Below are 26,636 nucleotides of genomic sequence, written 5' to 3'. Positions count from 1 at the left end.
GAGCCCTGGGCGTGGTGGAGATCGATCATCGGCTCTAGTTCTTCATCGGGCGCCCAATTCGTTCTAGGGTTTTCTGGAATCCCTTGAGCTTCGTTCTAGGGTTTTCTGGAGTCCCATCTCGCCTTCTTGCTCCTCCGCTTCCTGCGTCTTCTTGATTGATCTCTGGCGATGGCGACGATAGTGGAAACCTCGGAGGAAAATCTCGCCCTCGCAGTCGTCAGATTCACGTCGGAACTCGCTTGGTCTGACGCAGGGCCCGAGGTAATCACTTTTCGTTGGTTTCGCGTCGTTGCTTGCTGTCGAGCGCTTTCGTGATCGATTCTGTTCTCTTGGAAGTGATTTTTTTTCTTTTTTTATCGGCGAATAATTTCCTTGATTGGTACTAGATTTTGAGGGTTCGTTTGTTTTTTCGAGTGTCTCGGCCCATGCGGACTTTCTTTTGATTCTGTTTGCTTGGCGATTCTGAACAAAATGCCGTCTTCCTCTATTTTGACGGTTTTGTCGATGGAGTTATAAAGAATCTGTGTATCTGTATGGTTCAATTTTGCTTTTGGAATTCGTTAACGGAGTGTATCTAATAGTAACTTTAGGTGGTCCCCGTTTGTGGTTCGTCGGAAAAATTCTAGGCTTTATCCTGCCGTTACATGGTTTTACATACATCAATTTTGGGTACCGCGAATTATTAGCCTTTTGATGGCAATATCTTGATATCGTGTGTAAGATGTTAATTAGTGGTAGTGCTACAAACTACTGCAGTGAGATATGATTTTTTCTTGATGTCTATGTGCTCTTGTCAATTGCCTGCCGCTGATCTTGCGACTCGTAGGATAGAAAGTTGTCGTAAATGCATTCTGTGGAATCTGATAATGTGGTAGTGTTTTGGCGGTTAGAGACAGACAAACAGATAGAATCAAATTTGTTGATAGATATGCTGAGAGGGTTTCCTCTGTTTATGTCAAATATTTAGCTAATACGTTTTTAATGGTAACCTATAAAACTGAGAAAGTCCTTTGCTTTGCTAGGCACGTGTTTACCTTCCATTACGTGATAATTCTTCCATTGTGTTAGTCCGTAGCATTGTTTCTGTAGGTCTTATCAGAATTGGTGGAGAAAGTAACAGCTATATGTCTCTTTGGGATGGAGCTAAACAGATATTACCATATTCACGCCGTGTTTTATTCAAGAGTCGTGGTAAAGATGGAGTGATATGTTTTGTAGTTTATCTTGTGTATGCATTTCTGATACTACATCTGAAAAAAGACATGTAGGTGGAGTCCTTGTTCTTCTTTAGTTTACTAGGAGGTGGTCATTGTGACAAGACTCACTGCTGTTTCAAATGGTAGAATCTTCCAGGAAATGTAGTACATAGGCTGGATGCTCCAATAAAAATAATATTTTTTTGTTCTTTGGGGAAAAGGTATAAATTAGGGGATACTTAAGGTCAGTGAGATATAGATGGAAGAAAGCATCATGACGACGACGATGGTGATGAATTAATCCATGATAAGGAAGTTAGCCTATGGCTGCACATGTGCAGTCAAAATATTTTTGTTGGCAAAATGTGCAATATACACAGCAGAAAATACAATTTAATGCATTTGTGGGAAGAGAAGAGACAAACAAACAAAAAAAAACTGATTGTTTCATCAAGGTTTGACCGGCCTGTCCTAAGCATCTCAGTACCTGAAACTTGCAGATTGTTCTCATCTTACCAAACACCTATTTGACCGAGTAGCCATAAGCAAGTTGGTGCACTTCTATGTCACAGGGATTCGGCTAGCAGGGTGCCGCACCCGCGTCGACGCGACTCGACGCGGGTGGGGGTGCGGTCAACCAGACCCTGGGTGCGTTGACTGCACCCAGGGTCATTTTGGTTCACTTTTTTGGTTTTTTTTAAAAAAAAAAATTTCCGGAACAAAAACACAAAAAGGATGAAGAAAAGTTCTAGACCAACGAGTGATGTGTTTCTTATCCTTCTTTGTTATTGTTAGGTAGGTAGAAGGGAAGAAGAAATACCTGCAGAGAGGCGTACCGCATCTCGTGGCGATGCGAGTCGAGGGGTTTTTGCAGGGGGCAGAAAGCTCTGGTCTTCTTCGATGTGGGATTTCCATTGCGGGTGCTGCTGCTGCTCATGATGGCTTTGAGGAGCCTCCATTTAACATCTGCTCCCTTTGTTAACCTGATTTTTCTTCTGAACGCACAGACGAAATGAGAGAGAGAGAGAGAGAGAGAGAGAGAGAGAGAGAGAGAGAGAGAGAGAGAGAGAGAGAGAGAGAGAGGCGTCTACTGTTAACCTGATTTTTCTTCTAAACGCACAGACGAAATGGGCAGTGAGAGAGAGAGAGAGAGAGGCGTCTACTGTTTCATTTATTGTGCACACTGTTTGAAGTGTGCCGAGGGTTGAATTATTAAAAGACGAAGCTGTCAATTTAGCTTTCGTATCTTATTCATTTATTGCGCACACTGTTTGAAGCTTTTGAGTGTCAGGGGTATCAACGGGTCGGGTTTACCCGGACCCGACCCGTACCAAGCCTTATAAGGTCAGGTATGGTGATAAATAAGAAGACCTGATTAGGATTCGGGTTCAGACCCGAAGATTCGATTAATCCCAATATAGTTTGTGAAATTTTATGTCAGACCCAGATCCGACCTGTGTTTCGATTAAGACTCGCAATTTCTCAATGTAAATATGATAAAAAATAGTAGTTTATCCGGTATGGCCTGAGCCTGGTTCATGTAGTTTTTATCGAGTTTGAGTATGGTTTTTCTTATGATCGCTGACCGCGCAGCTGGACCCACGCCGGAGGGAACCCCCGGACCCCCCTTATATATATATTTTTTACAATTTTGCCCCTGCCGCACCCCCACACCCGGGTTTTTTGGAAGTGCCGAATCCCCGCAACCGCACCCGCACCCATGTAGGTGCACTTCTGGATGGTTGAAATGAAAAAATCTAATATTTTGGCACCATCAGAAAATCCTTATAGTTGTAATAATTTATCATGTGACAGTTGTGCATGTCCTGTCTATGTAGGAACTTCAGTTAAGATAGAGCTGCCTCATAGAACTCATCCTCATTTTACATATATAACTTGGTCACTATATGATACTAAAGGATTTGATAACTGAGGACATGCGATGTTTGCATTTGGCTTCCAAAAGAAGGCCAAGGCCAAATTATTTTACAGTAAAAAAGTACAGTAATGAAAGCTCACTGTCTTGACTAGCCCTAGTCATGTCCCTTCCTGTGTGACATGGGTCCATAGGTGTGCTATTTTGGGGAGGTATCTTCTTTGCTTAGCTCATGGTAGTTTAACAGAAAAGCCCTAAGTGAATATGGCATATATATTCTGTGTTCTAGTGCCTAGTATAGTATGATAGCTCTAGGTATCTACATTGTGCAGCTTATTCTGAGTCTTTGATTGATTAGTTGGTGAACTTGTAGAATTATGCAAAGCTTGGTCTGACTTTGCTTGAGCCTGGTGCGTAGGTTGTAATATTGTTCGACATATTCATGCTGTGGCTAAGTGACTTTGTCTGAAACATTGAAGGAAAAAAAAAGAAAAAAGGGTTTCTTGCTTCTGTATGTTCACTGTGCATCTCTCTATGTTGGTTCCTTAGCTGATTCATGGGCAATGGCAGTATTTGGTCCATAAATTGGACATACCTTTTATTTTGATTTTTCATTAAGTTGGTGCATCCAACAATTCTATGGTATATGCAAGTTTTTGGTGCTTTTCATACTTGGCCTTTTGGAAAAAAATCTTGTTTCTGAAAGTTTAACCAATAATAGGAGTGCTATATATGGTCTTTAGGTATGATTTTGGCAAAACTCTTGAAGTTAGCCATCAATTTATTGTATTCATAGATTGCAGAGCATCAAGTGGCTCGACTGTGTGATGAGGCCCAAGAATTCATGGTGATGGGAAGATGGGTAGATTTGGCTTCTCTGATGCTTACTCCTGCTGACCTTGTATTCTCGAAGGTTTCAGATAAAGGTTTGGATTAACTTGAACATGATTTTTTTCTCTTTACATTGGACATAATAATGTTTATTATGATTTTTTTTGAGGGCTAGAGATTTGGTTTGCAACAAGTTTTTACAACTTGTAAAATTCAAAGTAAGGCATAGGTCTGTTGATTTGCAAAATAGACAATTTTCTGCATTGTGGAAAATGTAATTTTCTGCTTGCACTTAAACTTCTCATAAAATTGTTAGGCTGATCTTCTGCTTATTTGTTAGCTTAATTTGAATATGTTTTTTGCCCCCCTTTTGGTTTCAGACTTGGATTGCATATACACTGTTGTTTGCAACCTCGTCACAAAGGCTGGTAGTCCAGATGAAGCAACGGAGATTGCAGACCGTATATGTGCAAAGATAACCCAACAACCAAATAAAAAGTCTGAAATATCTGAACAACCAGATGAAGAGGCTGAAATAGCACCGCCAATTGACAAGCCTGCCTTGTGCTTGAAAATGTAACCGTTTGCTTCTCTCTCTGATCTTTTGAAAATTTGAAATTTATGATGGGCTTGTCTTACTCTTCATCTCCCTCTTCTGCCCAGCTTGTTCAACCTGTACAACCTGCTGGAACACCCTTACAGCAGGTTCTTTGTTTATGAGAAAGCCCTTGAATTGGCTATCAGGGGGAAAGTTACAGAAAGCATCATCCCTTCTTTCAAAAAGATAGACAATTTCTTGAAAGAATGGGACATTGGGCCCTTGGAGCAACGGAGATTGTTTCTGAAAATTTCAAATGTCCTAGCAGAAAATAAAGGGTATGGGTATGGCCTATATCTAGTGTGATACCTTTTGTGTCATTATTAGGTGATTATTTAACTTTCTTGATTTTGCAGTTCATCAAAGGAATATTTCTCCTTTTTGACCAAGTACTTGGCAACCTTTTCAAACGAGGATGCACATACTATGAGTAAAGCTAAACCGGTAGCTGAGAGAGCTATCTTTGAATTTGTGAAAGCTCCCGACATGTTCCAGGTACTTGTACATTCACGTGATATTTGTCATTATGCCTGCTATGAACCATAATCATTCTTTTCATTGAAGTTATCTCTTCTCAATGTTTTTAAATTTTCTATGAACCAAGTATCAATTAGGATATCTCCTCCAACTGAGTGTTGGATTGACAAAGTCAAATGATTATGTAAGTCTGCTATTTTGGCTATGAACTCTTTGATGAACTGGGCCATGTCTCATGGCAGCAAACTGAATCATCCAGTTTTCACTTGAGTTTAGATGAATGACATGGAGTTGTAGTTATGGCTGTCAAGTTGAATGAGTTGCAACTTTGCTAGATTAAGGGTATGTTTGGTTGCATCTCATGTGATTCGGAATCACATGAGATGGAATAAAATGTGATTTGAAGTCATGTGATTTCAAGTCACATATTCCACCATGTGATTTGGAATCACATGAGATTCACTTCAAATGCGATTTCAAATTCAAATCACATGCCATCTTTCATTTGCATGAGATTCCAAATCACATGTTTGGTTGGCTGTGCAAATGAGATTTATTATGTCATTTCCATGAGATTCCAAATCACATGTTTGGTTAGCTGTGCAAATGAGATTCATTCTCTCTTTTGCAATCACATGTTTGGTTAGCTGTGCAAATGAGATTCATTCTCTCATTTGCATGATATTCCAAATCACATTTGAATGCAACCAAACATACCCTAAGTTGCTGAGATCAGTTGTTCAGCTGAGGCTGCCTTCTTCAAGTCAATAAGAGAATTGGTTTTCAGCCAATTTCATATCTGGAGTTTCAGTTGCTGTAAAAGCATTTGTAGCTATAGATTTCGTAATTTGTGCTGTTGATGACCTGCTACGTCATGCAATTGGTGGAAAGTGCTAATTGCTTGTGACATCTGTAGTTTTCTGAACAATTTTTTGGCATTATGGGGAGCAATTGCTTGGGATGTTTTAGAAAATATCTACCTTTTTTCTACCTTAGTTTTCTTCATTCTCATTTCATTGACATCCCCTCTCCTAAGAAGGAAAAACAAAAACTGTCTCTGCAACCAACTTGAGAACATATCAATAATTAAACTTTTTGGTTTGCTCAATTGAAACTCTCTTGGTAAATTGAAAGATACTTTATCATTTGGCCATTGGGATTTAAGAGATCATAGGATTACAAGTTCTTGAGGCTAGTTCTAGTAATTAGTAAATTTTGTGATACCATTCTGATTCATATATCTGTATTCCCATATAAGTATTAAAATCTGTCAACTTATCATTGTACCTTGTGCTTTCTGGCAAAGCGTCCTTGGTTGGTGTTTTTGTTGATCTGTTGTGCATCTTTTGGGTGCTAAGAACAAATGCAAGCACATATACATGCACCCCCACACACCCTGCCCACTGGACCTCACACAGGCAGAAGCATACAGATGCGATGCATTCTGTATTTGAGTAAAAAAGAAGCTGACAATTTCAAAAGAATCATACACTGTTGACTTCTTTTTCCTTTAGCTGCAATGATGTTTTAGTCAATAACTTTAATCTTTCCTTTCAGTGTGATTTGCTAGATATGCCGGCCGTTCGGCAGTTGGAGAAGGATGGCAAATATGCGTTGGCCTTTCAGCTGCTGAAGATTTTCCTCGTACAGAGGTTGGACACATATCTGGACTTCCATGCTGCTAATTCGACACTGTTGAAAGGCTATGGTATTTAACTTTGTTGCCCTTGCATTCATCTTCGTGCAGCATATCTTTATCTTGTATCTTACTGTCTTCATGGATGTGCTTCTTGAAGGCCTTGTTCATGAAGAGTGCATAACAAAGATGCGGTTGATGTCGTTAGCCGATCTGAGTTCTAATGGTTCTTCAGAGATACCTTATGCCATCATCAGGGATACGCTTCGTGTGAGTCTTTGTCTCTCTCTCAATTACAGGCCTTTTATAATGGGGGCTGATTCAAGCCTACCGTGGCAGTGATTTGGAATGGGGTGACCCGAGTTAGATCGTGTAGTCACCTGGCCACTGGGCAACGAGCACTCCTGAATATCCAAGGGTTGTCATCGGGCAAGGTTGATCTAACTCCATGGGTCATCCCAAAGTCAACTTATCTACTAAGGTCGCTTTATCCAAGCTCACCAAAATATTGAACTCTTGGCTGACCCAGTCTGGTCTGTGAGAGTCGGGATGGATTGAATCATGAAGATCTGCTCTGGCATGGTTTGTGGGATTATGTTAAATTCAAAACATCACATGATGATTGGGTTGGCGGAAGCACGAGTAAAGCATGTCCTCAAAAATGACCTGTTGTTTTCTTAGGGGCCGTTGGATCAAATATCTTCTCCAGTGACTCTGAGTAGTTTCTGTGGTCCTGTGAATGTTCCAAATCCCAGTTGACTTGGCCAAATTACGACAATGGCTTGACTGTGATGACTGAAAGTCAAGTGTCTTGCCAATCTTGATTTGAACCTTCATGGACCAATATATCTGGGTAGCTAGAAAACCTATTTTTAGATATCCACTACAACGGTTGTTTCTGTTTATAGGTCACAGATGATGAGGTGGAATATTGGGTTGTTCGAGCTATAAGCGCAAAGTTGTTGGACTGCAAGATGGATCAAATGAATGAGACTGTCATTGTGAGGTATGCTGAACTTGAATGAGGTTTACTGAAACTATCTGAAAGACGACAGATTTAGAACTCTGTTGTTGGTTTGAACTTTTCTTCTTGTGTATAATATTATGCAGCCGACACACTGAGCGTCTGTTTGGATTTTCCCAATGGGAAGCTCTTCGCTCAAGACTTGAAGAATGGAGGGTGAGATTTTTCATTTTGTTGCGATAGCATAGCCATTTTTTTTGTTCTATTTGCTTTCATCTCCTTAATCTACCAAGAGTGAAATGAAAACAGAGTGAAAAATACAGTGCCAACAAAGGGCTTATACAAAACACTAATTGTGGTCAATAATAGACCAATTACAATCTCAAAAGAGATGAAATACAAAATAGCAAGAAAAGCATAAAAGCTTATAGGAATGGAGAGAGCTTTATAAAATATCACCAAAATGCTTCTAAGAGCATTGCATTAAAGAGAGGAGTGAGGCTCTATTTATAGAGCCTCACATAAGGAATCGGAGGCAGTCCAACTGACGCTGGACTGCCTCCCAACAGTCAAAAATTTGACAGCAAATAAATAAAAACATAAAAAATAAAAAGAAAATAAAAGTTTACATTTTAGTCCCTAGTGTACTGTTTTAAATACAAAAAAAAACTAAAATACCCTTGTCGAGTATTCAAATACATGTAATTTTAACACCCCCCCTCAAACTTACGGTAAAATCACCAAAAGTTTGCTAAGATACAAAAATCTGGGCAGCGGAAGAGCTTTGGTGAAAAAGTCTGCAACTTAAAATTCATACTGAACATATGGCAACATAATAGTCTCCTTCAAATATTTTTTGCGAACATAGTGACAATCAATCTCAATGTGTTTTGTTCGCTCATGAAACATGTGATTGCTGGCTATATATATATGACGCTTTTGTTATCACAACATAGTTTTGAAGATTCAGAGACATCAACACACATATCGAAAAGCAACACTCTCATCCACACGACCTCAGTGATTGTTGTAGCCATTGCCCTAAACTCAGCTTCTGAAGAGGATAAAGACACCGCCAAGAGATTAGGAAATCACCTAAAAACACACAAAACCCTATAGTTGAGTGGCGGTTATTGGGATCTCCTCCCTAGTGAGAAGCAGTATAATCTATAAGATTTAAGGATGAAGAAGAGGATAAAAATAACCCTTTAGATATGGTTTTCTTAATGCATCAAATTATTCTTAATACTGCACTCATGTGGACCATCGTGGGTGCATATTGAAACTGACTTGTAATGCGTACAACATGCGCAATATCTGGCCTTGTAATAAACAAGTACATTAATGATTCAATAAGTTGTCTATAAAGAGTTGGATCATCTAATAACACTCCATCTTCAACTCTCATTTTGGCATTTATCACTTCAAGCGTATCAGTAAATTTTGTGTCAGTGATTCTTAAATGCTCAACAATATCAACTGCAAACTTGATTTGAGATAAAATATATCTTTTTGGCGAATAGGCTACTTTAATTCCTAAAAAATATCTCAAAAAACCAAGGTCAATCATATCAAAAGATTTTTAAGCAAGATTTTAATATATTCAATTTCCTATTGATCATTCCTAGTAATGATCATATCATCGATGTACAAGAGAAGAATAATCAATGAGGTACCTATAGATATAACAAAAAGAGCAGATTCCTGTAGATCTAACAAAAAGAGCAGGTTCCTGTAGATCTAACAAAAATAGCAGTATCGGAGAAACAAGATTTAAATCCAAGTTTTAACATAATACCACTAAATCGATCATGCCATGCTTTGGGGGGCTTGTTTAAGCTCATATAGAGCCTTTTGAAGGCAAATAACCATGCAATTTTCAATAGTCAGACCGGGGGGGGGGGGGGTCATGTATACTTTTCCATTTAAGTTTTAATTTAAGAATGCATTCTTAACATCTAGCTGATATATAGGCTATTTTCTGATGGATGCTACTGCTACTAAAGCCCTAACTGTAGTCATACGAGCAACTGGGGCAAATGTCTCCTCGTAGTCTACACCATATTCTTGAGATTATCCTTTTGCAATTAACCTTGCTTTATATCTTTTGAGAGACCCATCACTTTTTGTTTTAATTTTAAAAACCCATCTACACCCTATTGTTTTCTTTCCTAGAGGCAGGGGTTGAATTGCCCAAGTATGAGCCTTGTGTAAGGCATCTAATTTTATGTTCATAGCTTCAACCAATTCTTTTATGTTTTTAGCTTCATTGTAGTTGGAAGGTTCATGATAGGAATGAATGGCTAAAAGACAAGCCCTATAGTTTGGGGAGAAGGATTCGTATGAGACAAGCCTATTTAGAGGCCTATGAGTTCTTTCCGATCTTCTAACACTGGTTTCTTCAGTATTTGTTAGTTGATTATATCTTTCAAGAGCACATGGATGTTCCCCATTATCTCTTCTGGAGTATTGAAGAAGATTTTGAGATGGATCGCTACTTGTGTAAGGCATCTAATTTTATTTTCATAGCTTCAACCAATTCTTTTATGTTTTTAGCTTCATTGTAGTTGGAAGGTTCATGATAGGAATGAATGGCTAAAAGACAAACCCTATAGTTTGGTGAGGGATTCGTATGAGACAAGCCTATTTGGAGGCCTATGAGTTCTTTCCGATCTTCTAACACTGGTTTCTTCAGTATTTGTTAGTTGATTATATCTTTCAAGAGCACATGAATGTTCCCTATTATCCCTTCTGGAGTATTGAAGAAGATTTTGAGATGGATCGCTACTTGAGTCATTAATAGCAACGTTTAAAAACTCGCCGAGTCAACTCGTTGACTCGGCCCTCCAGCGAGTCAACCCGGCTAGGTATACTCGGATTGCCAAGACTCGGGCTTGACTCGGGCCAGACTCGGGATGACTCGGCCGAGTCACGAGTCGTGGCGTACTCGGGCGAGTTCTGCCACCTTTGCCTTGACAAAACTCGCTGGAAGGATCGCTCTGACTCGGGCGACTCGGGCCGAGTCCCGAGTCACTGAAGACCCGCTGGTTTAGTGAAAATGGCATTTTTGAAATTAAAAAAACTTTACCTTTTAACGAAAACACTTAAAGGACTTTAGGGTTTTCGACTCTTCAGTTTTCAAGCACTGTCTCGACTGAAGAGAGGAGAAGCCGAGGTCTTCGACTCTTCAGTTTTCAGCCATCCGACGATAGCTCTGGCATGAACAGCGACGCCGGCATTGATTTTCTGGCGTGAACAGCGACGCCGACATTGATTTTCTGGCGTTAACAGTAACAACGACGCCGTGCGTTTTTCCGGCACGATTTTCCGACGAGATTTGTGAAGGTATGTATCGTTTTTTTTTTGGGAACGAAGCAAGCACATCGATTAAATACATTAAGGCATCGTTGCTAATCCGACGCATCTTCTCCAGCAAAAACAGTGTGTCGCCGCGCGATATTCCGGCGAGATTTTCCGACACGATTTTTCGACGAGATTTGTGAAGGTATGTATCGTTATTTTTTTTGGGAACGAAGCAAACACATCGACGGTGAAGTGTGAACAGTAAGGCGTCGTTGCAAATCCGACGCATCTTCTCCAGCAAAAACAGTGTGCCGCGCGATATTCCGGCGAGTGCAGATTTTCCGGCGAGTTTTTTCGAAGAGATTTGTGAAGGTATGTATGTTGTATGTACCTGAGGCGTACGCCTCTGTACCTGAGGCGTACGCTTCAGTACCATGCATTACATGGTGAGTTGCACAACATTCGTCTAAGTTTTCATTTTCGCATGTCATTTCTGTTGCTTTGTATTTTCATTTTTATCCGCATTTTCCCTGCATTAATTGCTTTCTGTTTAATCTCATTGTTGAATCATTTGTTCATCCTGTATTAGAGCAGTTTCTCATATCTGCAAATTTTTTTTACCTGCATTTCAAATTTGGTGGTTTTTTTTTTATTTCAGTTCATTATTTGTCGTATGTTCATTTCTGTGTATCATTAGTCTCAATCTCATTGCATTTGTTGTTTTAGTTTCGGTAATTTCATATTTTTGTTTTTTTTTTTATTTGCAGTTTGTTTTCCAGAATTTCTGTTAGTTTTCATTTAACTAAGTTTATTTTTTTGTTTTGTTATTTTACTGAGTTTTGCTCTTCATTTTGCTAAGTATCATTTTTTTTACTGAACTTCCTGTCTTTCATTACATGCATTGTCTGTGTTTCAATACATTTCAATTTCTGTTTTGTTAATTCTTTGTTTTGTTTTTACTGATTTTTCTATTTTTTAATTTCTTTTTAATTTCCTGTGTTAATTTCTTGAATTTCCTGTATTCTTCCTCCATAATTTCCTGTTTTGTTTTTTTCTCTGATCTCGCCGCAATATCATCTAAATGTCCTATGTGTAACTGTAACCCTTTGTTCTTCTAGCAGTTCTTCTTGTCTATCTTAAAAGTACATGATTTTTGCAACGTGTCAGGGGAAACATGGCATGACAAGGAGTCAAGGACCCTGTGTGGAATGATGAAATCATAACTTTGTACATAATCTAATAACCGTATCATTGTTTTTAACTTTTCAAATTTAACAGTTTAGATTTATCAAATCATCAAAGAAATGTCAGAAGAAGGATCTTCAAGGACTCCAACAACATTCACCAAAGGAAAGGACCCTGTGTGGGATTTTGGTTTACCACTTGATAAGAAAAAGAAGAGGGTACAATGTACTTGGTGTACAAAACAAATGAGTGGTGGCATTAATAGACTTAAGTATCATCTTGCTGGTATTAAAGGAGAGGTGGAACCATGCGACAAAGTTGAAGAATCTGTAAGAAAAAAAATTCGTAAGGATTTGGAGTCATTTAAGGAACATAAATTATATAAGAGAAATATTGTAAATGAGATTGGTTCGTTTGTTGAAGTAAATGATAATGATATGGACTTGTCAGATGAAAGTGATGAGTCTACTGAGAAAAGATATATAAAATGGAAAAAATTGATGAATGATGCCCAAAAGCATAATCTTGATGCTTTTGTTCAAGTGAAGGCAGGGTCTCCATCAATGAAACAACTTGGAATAAGAGCAGCTTTGGATAGAAAAGCTAGAGATAGGTTATGTTCAGCTATTGCGAGATTTTTTTATCATTCAGCCATTCCTTTCAACGCAGCCAATTCTCCTTATTTTACGAAGATGATTGAAGTTTGTTCCTCAGTAGGAATGGGATTGAAGCCGCCTTCTTCAGCTGAGATTTCTGGAAGATTATTACAAGAAGAAATTAAAAAAATTGATGATTATTTCAAAGAATACAAGGAGTCTTGGGCTGAAATGGGTTGTTCTATTATGGTTGATGGTTGGAAAGATGCAATACAAAGGACATTGATAAATTTTTTGGTTCATTGTCCAAGGGGTATTTACTTCTTGAAATCAGTTGATGCAACAAGTATCGTGAAGAATCGAGAAAATTTATTAAAATTATTTGATGAAGTGGTGGAAACAGTAGGTGCAGAGAATGTTGTTCAGGTATATCATTTTGTTCTTTTGTAATTTTCTATTGAACATTGCTATTTATAATTTGTCTAGTATGTTAATAATGTTTTGAAATTAAAAAATGGCAGATAATCACAGATAATGCAGCCAACTATCAAGCAGCTGGAAAGATGTTGGAGGATAGGAGGAAAACCATATTTTGGACTCCTTGTGCAGCTCATTGCATAGATCTCATGCTTGAAGATTTGTCTAAGATAAAAAGCATAGCTGGATGTGTGGAAAAAGGAAAAAGGATCACGAAGTTCATCTACAATCATACTTTTGTTTTGAACCTAATGAAGACTCAATTTTCTAATAAGAAAGAAATTCTAAGACCTGTTACTACAAGATTTGCCACTAATTTTATCATGCTTCAATCTTTGCTAGAACATCGTAGTGGTCTTAGAAAAATGATGGCATCAGATGAATGGAACAATTCTAAATATTCATCATTTGCTGAGGGGAAAGAGATGGAGGATATTATATTGAATAGTAATTTTTGGAGAGTCGTAGAATCAATTGTTAAAACTATAGAACCTCTGGTCAAAGTTTTGAGAATGGTTAATGGAGAAGAAAATCCTATAATGGGTTATCTTTATGAAGCTATGGATAGAGCCAAAGAGGCTATAAAAGAAATTCATGACAATGAGGAGAAAAAGTATAAACCTTATTGGAAAATAATTGACAATCGTTGGGAAAATCAACTTCATCACCCTCTTCATGCAGCAACATACTATCTCAATCCCAAATACCACTATAGTCCACAATTTTCTAAGGTATGTATTTGTTTATATATTTTTATTAGTTATTTTAAATTTTGAATATGAACTTTCTTTTATCAATTATCAATTTAATGTATTTGACTATTTGCACTATTTCATGTAATTCACAAAGCATCCTGAAGTAAGGCGTGGTTTAATTAAATGTATTGAGAAGTTGGAGCCAAATATTTCAGCTAGAGTAAGAGCATGCAAGCAACTTGAGTTATTTGAAGACGCAAGTGCAGATTTTGGTACTTCTATAACTGTTATGACTAGAGATGAGCATAAGCCAGGTGATTTATCTTTAACATTATTGTTGTGTTGTGCAAAAGAATATTTCTTTAATCAACTTTTCATTTTTGTGTGTTTTGGCTTTATGCAACAATGTGGTGGAAAATGCATGGAATATGTGCCCCCGATCTTCAAAAAATTGCTATTCGTATACTTAGTCAAACATGTTCTTTATCTGGATGTGAACGAAATTGGAGTACCTTTGATCAAATTCACACTAAGAGAAGAAATAGATTAGCTCAAAAGAAACTTAATGACTTAGTGTTTGTCCATTATAATTTACGTCTGAGAGAAGCAATTAAAGAGAACACGTCTTGACCCAATTTCTTTGGACAATATATATTTGCAAACACCAATGGATGAATGGGTCATGCAAGAAGGAGTTTTAGATGGAGATGAGGTAAAAGTTTGTTTGATATTTTAACTTGATTAATTTTTTTTTTAATTTAGTTTTTTGTCTTTCTCTATTGCATGTTAACTCAAATGTGTCATATTTTATTGAATGAAGGATTTCTTAAGAGACTTGGAGATGGAAGTTGAAAACATTGAAGAAGCTAATCTTATTGCTGATGAAGGTGGTGATGGAGTTGAAGATGAAGATGCAAGGGAAAATGCAACCACTAGTACTCCAATTCAGCCATTAATTTCTACTTCCAACTCAAGAATTGATTCAAATGAAGTTCCAAATAATAGCACTTCGCCTCTATTTGAGATTTGAGCCATTGACTCTTGACTTGAGAATTGAGATATCATATTTTGTAAAAGTGGATCAATTTTGGATGTTTGAAATTTGATTTTGTCATTGTGTTATGATAATTAACTTTATACTTGTGAACTTTGTAATTTTGTTATATGGCCATGGGTCTAGTATGGTTATTGCTGAGATGCGAAAGTTGATTGCTGACATGCATTGGCAGATTGCTCAAGTATGATTATCTTTACTTTAGTTTTTATTCTTACTCTTGTAAGTTTTTAACTTAACTTTACTTTAGAGCTTGTTTCTATTGAAATATTGAATTATTGTTTTGCTTGGTTGTTCGATTTTTTGCTATTAGATGAGTAATTATAAGTTAGATATAGGTTTACTTGATGTTATTTTACTTATTAATCAATTACACTAGTAATTAAGTCATTCTACAAACTTTTATATGTTTAAATGATAATTTATATAGTGTTTTTCTTTTAAAATCAAAAGTTAACAAAACCTGGTCCGAGTCACCGAGTTGACCCGCCGAGTCACGAGTCAATAAAGAACGAGTCGAGTTCCGAGTCACGGGTTTTAAAACCTTGATTAATAGACTCAAGATTTTCTATATTAACAATTTCATTATCTTATTTGGGTAGCAACTCAAATAAGAATACTCAGATTTTTCCTTGAGGATTTCATAATAAAATCCATTGTCATTTTTCAAAAAAGTAATATTTCTAGAAACGTAAAGTTTATCATTTGTTTGATCATAACAACGATATCTTTTTTTATTATTGGCATATCTAAGAAAGACACATTTTATGGCTTTGGGAGAGAGTTTGTTATATATTTCAAGAAGCACAAAGCATTTACAACCAAATACCCTTAGTCTTTTTAAATCCAGAGGAATTTCAAAGAGTTTTTTAATAAGAGATTTGTTTTTCAATGTTTGAGAATGCATTCTATTTATTAGATATACTGCGGTTAGGGCGGCTTCGACCCAAAATTGTTTTGGAATTTCTTTTGAAATAAGCAGAGTTTTAGTAGTTTCAATGATGTGACAATGTTTTCTTTCAGAAATCCCATTTTTTTGGGGGGTTTTAGGACATAATTTTTGATGAATAATTTCATGATTTTTTAGATATAGTTGAAATTCATTTGAAAGAAACTCTCTCCAGAGTCTGAGCGAAAGACTTTAATGTTTGTTTTAAATTGATTTTTAACAAGATTATGAAAGTTTCTAAAACATAAGAAAACTTCAGATTTGAGTTTTAGAAAGTAAATCCAAGTGTGTCTATTAAAATCATCTATAAATGTAACATAATACGAATAACCACCTTTTGGCATAACTGGAGTGAGACCCTATACATCCGAATGCACTAATTCAAAATTTTCATGTGACACAAAGGTTCTGGAACCAAAAGGTATCATTTGCATTTTTCTAAGTATATAATCTTCACATACAAAATTTTTATCTTTATAAAATTTTTTCAAAAATGGAAAAGAGATAATTTGGATATACTTGGATGTCCTAATCTTTTATGCCAAAGATCCAGATTAATGTCTTTGACATAATTACAAAATGAGTTTTTTGGTAAACATAAGAAATCCATGTAGTAAAGGTCTCCTCTTCTGTGGCCTTGCCCAATCAACTATTCTGACTGAAGATCCTGCACCCAATAAGCCTTAGATGAGAATAATAATTTACAATCGTAGTCAGAAATTTGGGAGACCGAAAAAAGTTTAAATCCAATTTGAGAATAACTTTCACTTTTGGGACAATTTTTTTTGAAATATTGTCAAGGTTTTCTATGCTTTTGACTTTTAAAGAGGTTCCATTGGTAGTTGATACACATGAAAAATATTAGTTAGTGCAATCGGATAAGAGAGACTCATTATGAGTCATATAAAAATAAGCACCCGAATCTAAAATTCAAGAGGTTTTACCTGGAGGAGAAGATGAGATGATGGCAGCGCCGGATGTAGAATGAGTGGCTTGAAGCATCTGTGAGACGACCTTCGTGATTTGAGCAATATCTAATTCATTGAAGTTGCTCCATTTTCTTAGTTCTTGAGGTTATTCACTTAAGGCGGCCACCTTTTTAAATTTGGGACAATCCGGTCTTATATGCCCCAGTTCTTTACAATGATGACAAATAATTTTACCTTTGTATCCTTCTCCATGATGTCCTTTCTTATTGAATTTTTTCTCGAAGTGAGTTGGTTTATATGGCAAAAACCTTATCATTAGACTTGTGCATTTAAGTCTTGTTTCCTCTTGACAAATTTGAGCTAAGGCCTCACTTATGGGAGTAGTGGCCCTTTGAAGTTTAAGGGAAAGAAAAAAGATTCTCTTTCAATTTGGGATCTTCTCATTTCAATAGTCGAACCTTCCCATTTTGGTTTCAACATGGCTAATTCATCTTAAATAGGAGATAAAATACCATAAAAATTTCTTACACTTTTATCTTCTTGTTTTGAATTACGTACTTTGTCTTGGAGATGATAAAGTCTAGTCATATCCTTTTGGATAAAGGTACTTCTTAGAAAGCTCCATGCATCACATGCCTTCTTGAACTTGATGATATTGGTGGTGATTTTAAACTCCATGGTATTTATAAACCATGATAGTATTTGAGCATTGCTTGCCTCTCAATCTTTCATTTTATTTTAATATTCTTGCGAGGCTTTTTCCTTTTCTTCTTCGAACAAGGCTTTGACTTGATCTCCTTCTCTTCTAGTCAATTTGAGTTGTGGTTCGCTAGTAGAACCACTAACAAAATCCCATAATTTTTTTACCCTTGATGTGATTCTCCATTGTCGTCGCCCACATCAATTAGTTGTTTTCATTGAGTTTGTAGGTGATGACGGTGGCAGACTCTCTTTCTCCCATAATGAATACTTGAATTTTGAGTAGAGGAGTTAGAGAATGATCAAGGATCGAAGAGCACTTCTTCGTGTGAAGTAGTCATGTGATTCACCTTCTTTCAAGAGCCAAGCTCTGATCCCATAAAATGAAACAGTGTGAAAAATACAGTGCCAACAAAGGGCTTATACAAACACACTGATCGTGGTCTCTAATGGACCAATTACAATCTCAAAAGAGATGAAATACAAAATAGCAAGAAAGCTATGTCACATGGGTGCGGGTGCGACACGGGTGCGGCACAATTTCAAAAAATTCGAATACGGGGACTCGACTATATATATATATTAAAAAAATATATTTTAAATATATATAATTATATATGTAACAATAAATTAACACATAAAGATTGTAAATTTTAAAGCAAAAATAAAAAAACAATTCTTAACAACACAAACATACCAAAATATAACACATAAAGAAGCTTGTGAGTGTGATAAACAACAAAATTTATCATAAATTTGCCTCATCGTCTCAAATGCAAATTATGTTCTCCCTCCAAGTCAAAATCTTCTGGATTTACATCCCAATTCTTGGATGGTCCACAAATGCATCAAAAAATGACTATATTAGTATCTAACTTAAAACTTTGAATATAAATATTTAAATACAAACTTTGAATACAAAGAAAAAAAAGTACCTATACTCTTCTTTGGTGCAGCGATAAATTAATCGTAGATTAGAGTGAACATAAACCAAATCCTCTGCTGTTTTACTAGTGAGTTTGTTTCTTTTAATGTTGTGAATTTGAGCGTATGTACTCCAATTTTTTTCACAACAGATGATGTAGCAGGTCGGGATAATAACTTCATTGCAAGACATTGCAGATTTGGTGTCTCTGATCCATATGTTGCCCACCAATTAAGGGGATATTCTTCGTCCCTTGCCACGAGTGCTGCTAAAGAATCAAATCTTTCAGTAGAAAACTTGTCAAACTCACTATTTACAACCTTAAACATGTGAGGATGAGTAAAAAGTCTTCCCAAACATATCATTCTATTTTTTGATATCTTAGGATCTTCATTTGGAGAAACACGATCAACACTTGCTGGCAACCATTTTTTTGCATAGTATTTTAGATTGAGATGTGAAAATGTCTACGAAGAGACAATACGCATACAAGCATGAATACTTTGTGGAAGATGTGCACGAAGGCACTCACACAACACTTGAACAAAATACACAAAAAGCGTAAAAGTAGCAAACTTGCACCAAGACAAGTATTTCATAGAAAAGAGCAAATGCTTGAGGCTCTCAAGCTTAGGAAATAACAAGGGGGAACACCCCTATTTATACAAAAGCAAAGGGGTGCAAGGGGGGGGGGGGGCTCCCAAAGGAGTCGTTGGGGAGCCCCCAACGACTATTGGGGGACCCCCAATGCACCTTTATGAAAAAAGAAAAAAAAAGAAAAAAAGGAAATACAAAAAATAAATAAAGAAATTACAACATATTCAAAATGGAATATGTGCAAGATAGGAAATTACAAGAATACCCTTTTCGGGTAAGAAAATAAAATATGTATATAAATATATATACTTATATATATAGAGATACGTATACATGTAATATATATATATGTATATGTATCTCTATGTATATAAGTATATATATTTATACTTACAACAAAGGTTTTGGAGATACATTTTAACATGAGAGAGTGTGCCATGCAATGCAAAGGTGTATTGCTTTTATCCCATCTTCTTGCTAAAACTGAATGTACATGATTGTAAAATTCTGAATCATCAAGTGCAATATCTTTCTTCTCATGTTTAAAAATGATACTTTGAACTTTTTCAATCATATTGTCCCACATTTCATAAATTCTATGAAGCATGGGTACATCTCTGTCAACTTCTCTCAACATTTCTCAAATAAGCTCCGTAAATTCAACAAAATATGTAATTTTATCCCACCAAAAATCATCATAGATGCATTTTTTTTATAGCTTGAGCCTTGACATCATATTCAATACGATAAAAATCCCAATCTTGATCAGCGACCATCATCATCAATGCATTCTTGAGTTGCTTAATTCTTTTCATCATAACAATGAAAGAAGCAAAACGAGTTTCAGTAACTTGAGATCAGAATGCCTATTAAATATAGAAAGGGCATGATGATCGTTTACAACAAAATTTCTAATATTTCGAACATCATGCTCTATTTCCTCAATCCATAAGCACATTTCATGGGCATGTGCATCATCTTTTGATAGATTTTATATACTCTTAAGTGCCAAATTTAAACTGTGCTGCACAAGGAGTCCAAAAAATATGTGAATATATATCTTCACTTGCCAAATTCATTCTTGCGCCACTGCAAACTAGAGCATTGTCAGTAATGATTTGCACCACACTTTCTTAACCCACTTTTTTTATCACTTCGACAAATAATCTCTTTAAATATTCAACATCTTTATACTATCCAGATGCATCAAAGTCTTCAAAAAGATTGGCCCATTTAGTGAGTAAACAATGAAGTTTATCAGTGGTCGCATTTGTATATCAGTCCACCCATCAGAAACAATCGATACTCCATGTCGTTTCTATGCAAATTTTTGGGTCTCTAACACGTCTTCAATTCTATTTTTTTTCTGCAAGAATGACTGTTCTTAGTTTTTTTGAATTAGGAGTCACATAACCACTCAAATTACAATTAGCCAAAGATGTAATCATATCTTTCCAGTATGGACTTCTAGCTACATTAAAATGAATTGAGCTTGAGTAAAAGAATCGACCAATCTTTTTATCAATTTTTGCTTTTGCCATGTTTTTGAATGACACTTGTATTGTTTTATTGCTTTCCATCTTTCTTTTCTTTAAAAGCTCTACTATATATCACTAGCAACAGGAAAATACATATTAATCGAATCATTTATGATCTCTGCAATTTTTTTCTTTTTAGCTTCCTCTTTTTTCTTTAATTGCTTTAACATGTCTTTGTCAACCCCAGAACATGCCCTAATTCCTTGACCACGAATATGCAAAAAATGTGCTTTCACACGCGTATAAGAACCTGTGAAAATAGTCTTACATAGATTACAATGAAACTGCACATTCCCACCACCACCACCACCAGCTTTTATCCCTTTTGTCACAAGCCTCCAAAGTGGTTGAGAATCTTCTAATTTAGGGTTAGAACTTGAACCAAATGTATTGACACTACCGCTAGAACTTGCCATTATATCTGAAAAGTGAAAACTGAAAAGAAAAAAAGTAAATAAAATAGAATCTTCTAATTCAAGCCCCTGCTGAATCTTGCCGAGCCCCTCTTCTGCGAGCAAAGGGTGCAGGGAGGGTGTCGAAAAATAAGAACGAGGCAGCGGTAGAGCCCGTTGCCTCGTTAATTTTTTTGGCAGGGGTGCTCGGCAGGTGTAAGAAGGAGGAGTGGGGGAAGGAGGGGGCTCGACTGACCGGAGGAGCCGAGCCTTGCCCCGCCGGACAGAAGGGAAACGAGGAGGGGCCGAGCCCCTCCTCTGTTAATCGAAGGCAAAGGGAGGGGCCGAGCCCCTCTTCTGCGAACAGAGGGTGCAGGGAGGGGGGGGGGGGAGGGGGCTGCAGGAAAATAAGGACGGCGGGGCAAGGCTCGGCTTGTCAGCCGAGCCTCCTCCTTCCCCCACTCCTCTTTGTTACACTTGCCGAACAAAATGGAAACCCTTCTGTCCGACGGGGCAAGGCTCGGCCTGTCAATCGAACACCCTCATTCCCCCACTCCTCCTTCTTACCCCTACCGGACAAATGGGAAACGAGGAGGGGCCGAGCCCCTCCTCTGTGAATCGGAGGCACATGGACCCCTCTTCTGCGAGCAGAGGGTGCAGGGAGGGGGGCTGCCGAAAAATGAGGAGGCAGGGGCGGAGCTCCCTGCCTCATTTTTTTTTCCGACAGGGGCGGAGGCAAGGGGCTCTGCCACCTGCCGGAAAATGAGGAAGGGGGAGCCCCCTGCCGGACGAAGAGGAGAGAGTGGAAATGGGGGGCATACCTGTTGACAGAGGAAAGGGGGAGACAGTGGCTTGTGTCGCCTGCAGCTACGGTCGTCGGAGTGGATCGCCGGTAGGGGTGGCAATTTCTGACACGACCCGCCAACCCGACCCGCCAACCCGCCTCTTAGGCGGGTTCGGGTTGGGCTTAAGCCAACCGTTTAATAAACGGGTCGACCCGTGTAACCCGTTTATTAAACAGGTCGGGTTCGGGTTGGGGGTATGCCAACCCGCCAACCCGGCTGACCCGTTTAATAAACGGGTTAGGCGGGTGGGTCAACCCGCCAACCCGACCCGTCAACCCGTCTGCCCGACCCGTCAACCCGCCAACCCGACCTGTCAACCCGTCAACCCGACCCGCCAACCTGCCAACCCGATCCGTCAACCCGCCAACCTGACCCACGAACCTGAAAACCCGTTTACCCGACCCAACCCATTTATTAAATGGGTTGGCGGGTCGTGTTGGGTTACCCGTTTATTAAACGGGTCGGGTTCGTGTTTGCCACAGCTGACCCGTTTAATAAACGGGTCGGGTTCGGGTTGAGGTATGCTGCCACGCCAACCCGCCAACCCGACCCGCCAACCTGCCAACCCGACCTGATTGCCACCCCTAATCGCCGGCGTGAGGGAGCTGCAGGGGATGGGGGGAGGCAAAATCGACAGGGTAAGCCCCTCCCCCTGTCGTAAACCCCTTTTAGGGTTCAAAATAAAATTTGAATCTGGGTCGGGTCCAGATCCGGATCCAACCTAGATCCAAAACATATTTCAAAAATGGACATTTTTGGACTTGGTCAATGTTGACTGAGTCCAAAACAAGGACGGACTCGGCCTCGACTCGTTGACCGAGTCCTAGGCCGCACCCGTGTAGGGACGTGTCGACTCGGGTGCGGCACCTCTCTAGCCGAGTCCGTGTGACATAGCAAGAAAGGCATAAAAGCCTATAGGAATGGAGAGAGCTTTATAAAATATCACCAAAATGCTTTTAAGAGCATTGCATTCAAGAGAGGAGTGCCTTACGTAAGGAATGGGAGGCAGTCCAACAGACGTTGGACGGTTGGGAGGCAGTCCAATGTCTAGTTGGACTGTCTCCCAACAGTCAAAAATCTGACAGCAAATAAATAAAAACAGAAAAAAAAGTTTACATTTTAGTCCCTAGTGGACTGTTCTAAATACAAAAAAATTAAAATACCCTTGTCGGGTATTCAAATACATGTAATTTTAACAAAGAGTAGCATCATCGACGAATTTTCAGTGTAGCTACTTCTGATTTTTTTGTTACCTTGTTTCAGGCTAATGTAAGCAATGCTTTAAGGACGATCCAGTACAACAAGGCGTCCGAGGAAGCCTCTCAGTCTTTGAAAGGCATGATGATTCGTTGAGAGAGTTCCTGTTTCTTTAGTAGGTAAAATAAAGTCTCAGAACTGCTAGAGACAAAAGGCATTCAACATGTTTTTCCTTACGAATGATTCTGTAGAATCTTGTAGTCAAATCAACCACTTGTAGCAGCATATTTCTCATTCTCCAATTTGGAAGGAAAGGATCAAACATGAGATTGCGATATTTTTGGTTTTGATTCTTGTAGCAGGGCGATGATGATCGTCAAATTCATTTGGTTGGCTTTAATGTTCAACATTTGCTGGGCCTCTATTTATTTTTATTATTGACAAATTGGTTGTAAATCGTAATCTGTGTCAACATTATGAAAAAAATTGTAGTAACACCATGATCAGACTCTATTTTGAAAATATCATGTATTTTGAAGATATTTTGGTATTAACAGTCAAAAGCTATTTTACAGTTTTTTATATTTTAGGTTTTTTTTTTTCCATATCCATCCCTGCCTTCTGGGCTAAACCCAAATCCAGCCCTGCCTTATTCCTAATCTCCAATTCAACCTTACATTTTGCTACGTTAGGCCAAACCCGCCCTTCTGTGAATTTCTGTTAATTTAACAATGGTTAGCAGCTTACCATGGTTACCTTATCAACAAAATACACTTATCTTGTTTAAAATTTATCTGCATGCCTTTCCAAGTACCCTAACCCCCCTCTCAGTATCTATCGATAACTGATCCGACTCTATGGCGCCCTAATCCCTTGCTGCCGGAAGGTGACACATTTGCTCTGATCTCTTGCTCCATAAACTTTCACAAAAGCAACCAGCACAAGGCATGTACTGCTCTACAACACTTCCAACTCCATCACCACTGCTCGGTTTCCACTTTTGTTTGTCTTGGTAGGTTTGTAATTCTTTTGAGGAGCTTTCTGTTTCAACCTCATCTGCTTTGGTTGATTGGGCGTGGGTCCAGTTTGAGGTGTGCGTGTTTATATTGTATGTGAGGCACGGAGGGGTTGGCACAGGAGATGTACATGATGATTGAGACCCCATGTCGGGTTCTTGCTTGGAGACTCTTGGGATAGGTGGATATGAGTGAGGAGTAGCTGGGTGGTGGACTGGTGGGAGGCATTCTTCCACTACAATACTTGCTATGGGCTTTTATAACAATTTTTTTTTGCTGGGAAGTCTACTCACACACTACCTGTTTCACAAATTGCCTCAATGAGGCTGCGTACACGAAAAAAGAGTGAGGATGCGTACGTTTGAACTTTCATTTAAAAGTCAATTGTGTAGAACAGTTGATACGATATGTCTATATGTAATTCAGGTAGTTCATTCTTTTACCATGATTGTGTTATAACGTGGCCAACTTGGTCATTTGCGTAACATTGATGCAAAATCAAACTTGTCTGAGATTGTGTTATTTTTTCAGTTATATTTATCCAAGGATATGCATGAATACACATGAATTCAGCTAGTTTAGTTAGCATAAAATAATCCTTAAAATACGAGGCCAGTCCTATTTTTGCTGCTACTTAAATATGTCCATATTCTTCATGTTTCCTGCAGGTTGTAGCAGTTAGAAAAAAATTCTTTAATGCAGTCACCTTCATTTTTGAACCACACATTGTCCATTTGATGCCGCTCCCAACTGTACATAAAATAAGCTACAAACACTCCCACAAGTAGAGGAAATTAGGTGAAGCAATCGGATCCAATTTAGTTTTGATTAATACCATAAATACTACTCAAGCAAAACGCCCTTATAGATACAAGCACCCTCCATTATAAAAATTGATAAAAATGTCATTTTAATAAGCTAAAATTGTAATGGGCAAGAAAATGAGGGTAATAACGACATTTTACCAAAAGCAGAACTCAACAACTCAAAAACATCTACCTTTTTAATGCATTTTCTTAAATCGTCCTGTTTTTTTTTCCCAAATTCATCCCTCTATAACGAGCTAAAGTGTCATTTCATGATGCCTAAACAGCTCCCGTCATTCACGGGAGTTGGCTTGAGGTAGATTTGGAATGGTTGAGTAAAAGGCAGTGATCAGTGTTGTGAGAGGCGTACGCCTCAGTACCTGAAGCGTACGCCTCAGAGGCGAAGCGCACGCTCAAGGTACTGAAGCGTTGTAGTGAAGCGTTTGCAGGTTCGAAGCGCACGCTTCACATGAGTGAAGCGTGCGCCTCGCTTTGAGGCCTGCTTCGATTATAAGGTGTACGCATCATGTACAACCCACGAAAATATAAAACACGAAAGGGGAGAGGGGGGGGGGGAGGGCTTTCTCAGCCTGCACCTCCCTCCTCCTCTCCTCTCCTCGTCTCTCGCTCCCAGCGCCGACGACATTGCGTCCGATGCCTCTCAAGGGAATCGATGCCACCTCCTCCCTCGTGTTCTGATCAACACCGTCGGCGACCTCTAAAGTACGCACCCTCTCTACCTCTGTCTACTTCTCCTTCTCCCCCCTTTCTTCTATGTTCGCCGGGAGGCCGGCATCCCCCTGCCACGCCTCCCCTCTCTCTCTGATTGGGTGTTAGAGATTTCTCTCTGTTTTGTCAAGGTGGGTTAGTTTTCGTTAGATGGTGATCGAGTTCTTGAGTTTTCTGTTCTTCTGTTTATGATATTTCTAATTCTTTCAAGTAATGTTTGATGAAAGGAGAGAGACCTATGTGATATTTTCTCAGCAATAGTTCTGTTATTTTGAATTATCTTATGGTTTTCAAGGATAATTGGGTGCAAAAATTTTCAAGAATCTTTCCCATTTTAATGGGTGTATAGAATCTTAGATGATTGATAATCTTATGGTAAAACTTGTACAGGTCTTTTTGTCGTGTTTCTTTTAAAATTTCTTACCATAAGAAAGGCCTTGTCATCCTCCACATTTGTGTACATGACCATGCTTTCCCTATCAGAGCTATTATCATATGAGCAGACATATAAAAGGTCTTTGAAATTCTTTCCTATAACCTATATTCAGTCATCTGTCAGCAATAAATTCATGGTTGCAGATGGGAATAACATGATCACAAGAAAAATTAAACAAAAAACATGAAAATTTTGAAGAAATATGAGCAAATAGTGGCTAACAGCTAAGATGATAGTACCATCTGACCAAAAGATGATCAACTTGAAAACCATAAACCATAAGATAGTTCAACAGGAAAACATGAAGATGCCTGTAGTGCTGTAAGTTTTAAAAGAGAGTGTTTCTATCTTTTTCAGTAAAATTTATAATGAACAAATAAAAGTAGGACATCCAAACACAGTGAAATTTTTCTAAAATAAATATAAATGAAAATTGCATATTTATAGATACATCCAAATGCTACCTGAGTTGGCAAAGAAACAGAATACATGTCGAATCAACTTTAGTTAATGAGAGGTGAACCCATTCAATAAAAGAGATGGCCGCATCTTAAAGAAAATAGTTTTCAGTTGTGTTTTGTGGTCACCAGAACCTTCTCCAAGCTGATCTGACCAAACTTGGGAAGCTAGAAAACTATCACGCCATTCACTAAATCTAAGCCTCATTCTCTCGGTGAAAAGAACATCGAC

At 38.2% G+C, this 26,636-nt stretch overlaps 1 protein-coding gene and 1 pseudogene across 4 annotated transcripts; both read left to right on the top strand.

The window, feature by feature from the left end:
- Nucleotides 1-23,404, top strand: LOC149837690 (uncharacterized). 3 transcript variants are annotated; one of them, XM_090007461.1, is made up of 11 exons: nucleotides 5-261; nucleotides 3,869-3,998; nucleotides 4,284-4,479; nucleotides 4,567-4,779; nucleotides 4,858-4,996; nucleotides 6,536-6,686; nucleotides 6,775-6,884; nucleotides 7,523-7,620; nucleotides 7,725-7,794; nucleotides 23,026-23,138; nucleotides 23,322-23,404. In XM_090007461.1, exons 1-10 carry the CDS (start codon nucleotides 169-171, stop codon nucleotides 23,113-23,115), a joined length of 1,290 nt encoding a protein of 429 aa, XP_089863587.1. In that variant the 5' UTR covers nucleotides 5-168; the 3' UTR covers nucleotides 23,116-23,138; nucleotides 23,322-23,404. The 3 variants fall into 3 exon arrangements, with proteins under 3 accessions (XP_089863585.1, XP_089863587.1, XP_089863586.1); XM_090007460.1 differs by having other exon boundaries at nucleotides 23,319-23,404; XM_090007459.1 differs by having other exon boundaries at nucleotides 1-261; nucleotides 23,026-23,404.
- On the top strand, nucleotides 12,134-14,464 carry LOC149837691 (uncharacterized; annotated as a pseudogene). The gene is made up of 4 exons (XR_016432008.1): nucleotides 12,134-12,488; nucleotides 12,957-13,088; nucleotides 13,184-13,870; nucleotides 13,989-14,464. The product of XR_016432008.1 is annotated as an uncharacterized LOC149837691 (transcript).
- Nucleotides 23,405-26,636: the final 3,232 nt, after the last annotated feature.

This window comes from Nuphar pumila, chromosome 5 (assembly GCF_984573655.1).
Source record: "Nuphar pumila chromosome 5, dmNupPumi1.hap1.1, whole genome shotgun sequence".
NCBI classification, from domain to species: Eukaryota; Viridiplantae; Streptophyta; class Magnoliopsida; order Nymphaeales; family Nymphaeaceae; genus Nuphar; species Nuphar pumila.
Note: the sequence above shows the minus strand (reverse complement) of the source record. Positions and strands in the feature narration are given on the sequence as shown.

Coding starts and splice junctions, on each gene's coding strand:
- LOC149837690 (XM_090007459.1), top strand. CDS start 169: ATGGCGACGATAGTGGAAACCTCGGAGGAAAATCTCGCCCTCGCAGTC. Junction 3,999..4,283: donor CTCGAAGGTTTCAGATAAAG/GTTTGGATTAAC, acceptor TTTTGGTTTCAG/ACTTGGATTGCATATACACT. Junction 7,795..23,025: donor CAAGACTTGAAGAATGGAGG/GTGAGATTTTTC, acceptor ACCTTGTTTCAG/GCTAATGTAAGCAATGCTTT.